Raw genomic sequence first — 6,845 nt, 5'->3', positions numbered from 1 at the left:
CATCACTTGCTCAGCAATGGATCCTCTGCAGTGAATGGGTGCCGTCAGAATCAAAGTCCAAACAATGATCAGTGCAGTGATCGGTTTACACGTCACATTTTAGTATCGGCACTAGGGCTGCACGAAAAATCGAAATGGAATCGAGATCGCGATTCGACAGAAGCTGCGATTGTCATGCGTATCTTTCAGTGAAGCACTTTTCTGTGATCAGCAGTAAATCTCCATCCGAAGACCAGAGGGCGCTCTCGTGCTAAAACTCCAAATACGCCTCGCAGAAGAAATCCAGGAAATCCCTATAGCGGTTGCTGAATAAACAGAGGCTTTAACTGCTTTCATTAATTCAATGTGACTAATAAACACACACATATGACAATATATGGTTTGTCTGAATTCGTCTTATTATAATTTTTATTATAATAAAGTATATAATAATGCAATGCTAATCGACACAGCCTTTATCACTGCTTAGAATACTATGAAATATGTTCCGTGCCTTATTCTTTGTAAGACGCCACATCTCACAGAAGGATTTATTTCAAACACTCGACTGACGTTATGAAGTGAGTTTGGAGTAAACCGTAGACACGGTGTAACATTGGTTTTGCTTTGTTTCACAGACCTAATCGTTGCCTGGGTTGCGTACGTATATGTGGGGCGGAGCTATCAAAATAGGGGCAAGACCCTTTTGGGGTAGGGGCATGTTTGTTTTGGTGATTTCAGATATCAACATTGGCTACCAGAAATCGCTCACCCTGCCTTTAACTATAAATGTGTAAAAACAATGAACAGCAGTTTTCAGCCTGTCAAATATCAGACATACAGTAGAAGTTCTTTACAGGTTTTTTTATTCGATTGCACTGCTTTTCCATTGTTTTTTCTATATAAACATGGATGCGTTTGACTGTTGCGTTCGCGTCTCTTACAGCATCTCATGCATGAAACGGCATTCTAAAAACGCGGCGCTCTAGTTATTAAAAGATGTTCATCTCCCATCTTCTTGCATTTTTTCCTATTCCACTGCCCGCATCACATCTTTTCAACACAAAAGCGCATTCTGTGTGAATGGCACCTAGCGATATGGTCCTTCACAGAGCATGTCACATGTGAGCGGTTAATCACGTGCGCCGGCATGCGGTTGGATCGTGCCTTTATCACTGCTTAGAATACTATGAAATATGTTGCGTGCCTTATTCTGTGTAAGAAGCCACATCATCTCACAGAAGGATTTATTTCAAACACTCGACTGATGTTATGAAGTGCGTTTGGAGTAAAAACATGTTATTAAGTGTGGTATTTTCATGTGCTTTCAGATGGAGCAGCATTTACTACACAGAGCCTTAGTTCACTGACAAGCTACGCAAACAGCTTTCATAATGGCAGAACGATTTCTTTGATTTCATAATCGAGTGGTTATATCGTCAGCGATTATGAACGCGATTTTGCGTATCTTGTCAGAGAACTACGGCTCTGTGTAGTAAATGCTGCTCCATCTGAAAGCACGTGATGGAGATTTACTACTGATTACAGAACCGGCTTCTACTGACAAGATGCGCATGACAATCGCATTCGATTAATCGTGCAACCCTACTCAGCTCAGTGAAGAAAGTGCACAGATATTTGTAGGTGTTGTATTTCATGTCATGTTTTCATTAACCTTGATTTCTTGCAACTTGTGTGCTTTTTCTGTGTGAGTCGAGAGTGAAATGCTGCACAGAAACCAACGGCCAAAGTCAGGAATTTTTATTCGATTGCACTGCTTTTCCATTGTTTTTTCTATATAAACATGGATGCGTTTGACTGTTGCGTTCGCGTCTCTTACAGCATCTCATGCATGAAACGGCATTCTAAAAACGCGGCGCTCTAGTTATTAAAAGATGTTCATCTCCCATCTTCTTGCATTTTTTCCTATTCCACTGCCCGCATCACATCTTTTCAACACAAAAGCGCATTCTGTGTGAATGGCACCTAGCGATATGGTCCTTCACAGAGCATGTCACATGTGAGCGGTTAATCACGTGCGCCGGCATGCGGTTGGATCGTTCTTTTCTCTTTACTGTTATTGTCAGAGTGTCTAATAAACAAATCACTTGTTAAATATCTTTGCAGAAAAGATGCATGAACTACAACTACATCTTGTACAAACTTGTCTTCTACATATTATACGTTCAGAAATAATATGAGAAAAAGGCTTTAAAAAATCTTAAAAGTCAATGTAATTCAAATTCAAAATGACTGAAGGTATAACACCAGTAGACTGTTATTAAAGGCAGGGTATGTAAATCACGTGCGCCGGCATGCGGTTGGATCGTTCTTTTCTCTTTACTGTTATTGTCAAAGTGTCTAATTCTAACGTTTGGTAATATTTGTATTCAAAATCGCGATTCCTCGATTTATAAAAAAATTAAATCGTGGCAAAACTTTAAATTCGAATTAATTGATAAAATCTGAAAAATTGCCCAGCCCTACAACTGATAATATTCACTTAATATTAATGAGTGAATTCTTGAAGCATCCACATTTTCTTTCAGACAGTCCATCTAACAGTGGTTCCTCCTAGATTAGAATGGGATTTTTAAATTTTATTATTCTTTGCTTAAACCCTCTCCATTCATATAGACTGCGTAGCTTCTCAGATTTAATTACAGGCATTAACAGCTTCACTGGCTGAATGGCACTGACTTCCCACAAACTTTTTTTTACACTTGCTTTTATTGAAAGAAATGTAAATTATTTCTTCTCTCTAACATTTTTGCCACGTTCATTTAGCTAGCTTAAAAGTATAGTTCACCCAAAAATGAAAATTGTCATCAAGACTCCCCTTCAATTTGTATGAGTTTATTTCTTCTGTTGAGCACAAAAGATGATAATTTGAAGAATGTTGATAACCAAACAGTTGGTGGTAGCCATTGTAGGGCCCTATGATTTCCTCGGTGCGGAAAACATGGACAGAATTTTACAGTTTCTTTTGAGAAAATGTTTCGTCATATTATATACAGAAACCTAAAGGTCTTCACAGCAACCCGTCAAAATAAAAGTTTGGTTTAACTTGAAGAAACTGTGACAGAAAAATATTACTTAATGTAAAAACTATAGTTAAATAAAACTATAGATAAAACATTATTTTAGCAGAAAAATGTAAACACACAACATGGTATTTCTGAAAAACGAAATAGATTAAATAATAATAATAAATTATTATTTTCTATAAAATCAATTAATTAGAGATGCTTTTGATTATTAAAATTGAACAAAACCAGAAAATTGAATTTGGTAAAAATAAAACAGAATTTGAGAAGAAGAAAAAAATACATTCCATAGGGCCTTAAAAATGTAATATTTGTTAAACTTTTAATAATTGCTGTTAAATATTGTAAGTTTCATGAGTTTTGTCAATTAGACATACTTTTTAATTAATAAAATTTTATTTAACCATTAAAACAGTCTAGAAAAATTAAATGAAGAAAAAAATCTGAATCCAGAAAAATTAAAATGGAAAAAAACGGAATTTGGAAAATTTTCATTTCATAGGGCCCTACCATTGAATTCCATTGTATGAAAAAAATTAGAAGTCAATGACTACCAGCAACTGTTTAATTGGCAACATTCTTCTTCTTTTGAGTTCAACATTCATTATACAGGTTTGAAACAACATGAGGGTGAGTAAATGATGGCAGAATTTGAGTTTTTTTGCAATGTTTTTTTGATTTTTGCAATGCAATGGTGAGTAAGGGGCATATAAATTAGTCTAGTAAGCAATCTGATTTTATATTTGATACTTGTCACACTATTTGCTTGCAGTGATGTAACTTCCAATATATTTTACATTGTAAGCGATGCAACAAAAATAGAACACCCCCATAATAATCAAAAAGGCGTAGACACTGTGTAAATAAGAGATTCATTGTGCAGTGTAGACAGATTCGTTGATTATAATGTGATTATCCTAGCTTTAGTAGTAGCCTGTGATATTGCTTTTTTTATTTCAAACCCTGAATGTACTTTAACACCTCAGGGCAATGGCACGTTGTCCCGGCAGCTTCCCAGCATTCAGGCCATGTATAGCTCCAGTGCTGTTTGAACCTAAGCACTCACCCCTACTCGTGGAAAAACACATGCACGCTCACAACAACACACCTTCACACTCGGATATAAATAACACCTCATGTTTAGGTCTTTGCAACCAGGAGTGAGACCCGTCCGACGTCAGCATGAGAAGTGTGTACTGGCAGCGTCTTGCAGGATTCTCTCTCACTTCTGCTTCCTAGTCAGTTGTGACACAGACGGTTTTGCTCCTGATCTTGGTAGAAGCAGACTGCCGCTTTAAGGAAGTGCGTAGAGACTTCCTCTTCCACAGATCCTGATTGTAGCTTGTCTCAGTCCTTTTTGATTTTAACTAAATGATTTAACGCTTCAGGTTGACCTTTGATTGTTTTTCATCGTTAGCTCTAGTAGCGGACTGTTTTTATGAGCTGGCTGAATGAGCAATGTTTCTGGACCTTATCATTTAAGCTCTTGGGGTCTTAAGTGCTGTCTGATTTTCTTCAAGTGGCGAAGTTTTAAAGTCCCTCCCCAGGGTCTGTGAATGATGCAAGACTTCTGGGGAGACATTGTGAATCTGAGGACCACCAGAGGAGCTACAATATTCTCGGTATGTATTTGGGCTCACTGTTGTGTATCTGATCTAATTCAGTTTTTCTTAAGCTTGGAGCATGATTCAGATTCTACGTAACTCATTCAATATGCTTTGGCTTGGTGTTAGTGTTTGCTCGGCGTGTTCTGTTTCAAAACATTGCCTTGGGAACACAGTATAGTGTGAAATGTAATTTACACAAGTGAAATCTGGTGCCGTTTCATTGAAAAGAGGCAAAGCGTGTCAGTGGTCTCAAGACACCTTGCCTGTCACGTGTCGTGACGGTTTTAAATTCTAAGTCCACATTGTACCCTTTGCTGCGTTTTGCCCTTTGGGGTGATATCTGATGCCATGACACTCAGGAATGCTTGGACAGAGGCCCGTGGCGGGACAGGGCCACCTTGTTTGTTTTTTTAAATACACAGGACTCTCTGTGAATGTACTGGAAGAGAACATCCTCATCTCACATCTCACTGCATATAGTCTAGCTACATGTATATACTGTATATATTTATATCATGGTCTGTTTGAATACTTGATTCTGATTGGCTGGCAAGTATATGCATTAGCCTAATTAAGGAATAATTGACGACAGGCTGTTGAATTATTAGAAAAATAATGCACACCCGAGGTGATGCAGCCAGGATGCGAAGCCAATCAAAATCAAACAAATTACCAAACAAATGATATCAGCATAAACAAAATTCATCTTTGCAATGCAGAGGAAACACAGAAGCTGCATCTGAAGAGGCATTTAGATGTAGGCCTATTTACACTATTTTATTCAGCTCATAGGGACATGAATGCATTTAACCTGCAGTTACAAATGCATAAATAATATTTTATTTTAAAAAAAAAACATAGAATACTGATATTTACAATTATTTTAAAATTGAAAAAAAAAAAAAAAAACTTTAAATGTCAAATTAAAACTGCCAGTAGGTGGCAGCAAGTCACTGTTAATAAGTGAGTCATTGCAGTTGAACAGAATCATTTAAACGGTTGATTCATTCAGGAACGAAATACGGTCATGTTGCTCAGAGATGCAAAACAGTGATGTGGCTGTGTTTGGAATAATTTTTTGTTGGCGAAATAGAGCAAAAAACAGGCAATATGGTGTCTAAAATGTAAGTCTCTTAATAGTAGCTTCTTGTTTATTGAACTGTTGTATAAAATCAGTATCACATTTGTAATCATGCTGATTTTTAGAGGTGAAAACTGGCACTCTTTGTGTGATATTGACTAACTTTCTTTCTGTGGTATTTTTATACATAACTGTATGGTGAGTGTGTCTGTGTGTGTGTCACAGAGAATGAGACGATCAACATGAATGGTCTTTCACAAAACATAGCTAACGTAGGGACATCATAACTAGACACCATATTGATTTACGGTCTTAATTAAATATGTTTTGCGTTTATAGGTTTGTGCGTCAGTAATAATGGTCCGTGGGGAAACAGTGTTCCGTGTGTAGTTACAGTAAATGGACTAAACGAAGCCTCGAGGAAAATAATTAGCCTCGATGATTTTTTGTATTCGAGGTACTCGAGTTACTCGAGGAATTGTTTCAGCCCTAGATGCCAACTTCATCAATTTAAGACCAATCCAATTTTTGATGCACAGCAACTCTAAAAAGTCAATAGTGCCATTATTCAGCTCCAGTCAGTACAGTGTTGGATGAATTCATTTCAATAACTGTTATGTTTATCAATTACAAAAGTTCAATTCAGTAATAAGCAGCTCAACTGAAGACAATAGTGTCATTACTCAGCTAAGAACAGTTTTCTCATCCACAGTGTAGTCAATTCAATATATTACTGAATATTAAGCTCTCAGAGGTACGGTGATGCTCCAGTACTTGTATGTATTTATTTATTTATTTAGTCATTTATCAGACGCTTTTATCCAAAGCGACTTACAAATGAGGACAACAGAAGCAATCAATTGTAGTATTAAAACAACTAAAAACAGATCCAAAACTAAAAGCTAAAACGTTATAAATACTACCTATACACATTTTAAAAATAAAGAGATTAAATAAAAATGACAAATGCATTCAACAAAATTTCAAAACTTAACATTTAAATGAAAAACAAAAAACAAAGCTAAAAACAATTCAAAATATTAAAGAACAAAAGGTATAAGAGTATAATAATGATTCTAACATAACACTACCACTACAACCACACACACACACATACACACACACATATAT

At 36.4% G+C, this 6,845-nt stretch overlaps 1 protein-coding gene across 4 annotated transcripts in view; it reads left to right on the top strand.

The window, feature by feature from the left end:
- Positions 1-6,845, top strand: part of LOC107719126 (sodium bicarbonate cotransporter 3) — a 54,786-nt gene that overhangs the window by 10,672 nt on the left and 37,269 nt on the right. For 3 of the 4 annotated variants that reach the window (XM_016526478.1, XM_016526479.1, XM_016526477.1), the window contains exon 1: positions 4,199-4,648. The exons of the other annotated variant lie outside the window; for it this stretch is intronic. In XM_016526478.1, coding sequence (XP_016381964.1) covers positions 4,583-4,648 — 66 coding nt within the window. In that variant the 5' untranslated portion in view covers positions 4,199-4,582. Of the gene's footprint in view, positions 1-4,198; positions 4,649-6,845 lie in introns of those variants that run through there. 4 annotated transcript variants of the gene reach the window in all.

The sequence above is a fragment of the Sinocyclocheilus rhinocerous genome, unplaced genomic scaffold (assembly GCF_001515625.1).
Source record: "Sinocyclocheilus rhinocerous isolate Xijiao unplaced genomic scaffold, SAMN03320098_v1.1 scaffold1084, whole genome shotgun sequence".
NCBI classification, from domain to species: Eukaryota; Metazoa; Chordata; class Actinopteri; order Cypriniformes; family Cyprinidae; genus Sinocyclocheilus; species Sinocyclocheilus rhinocerous.
This window is presented reverse-complemented; position numbering and strand designations above follow the sequence as displayed.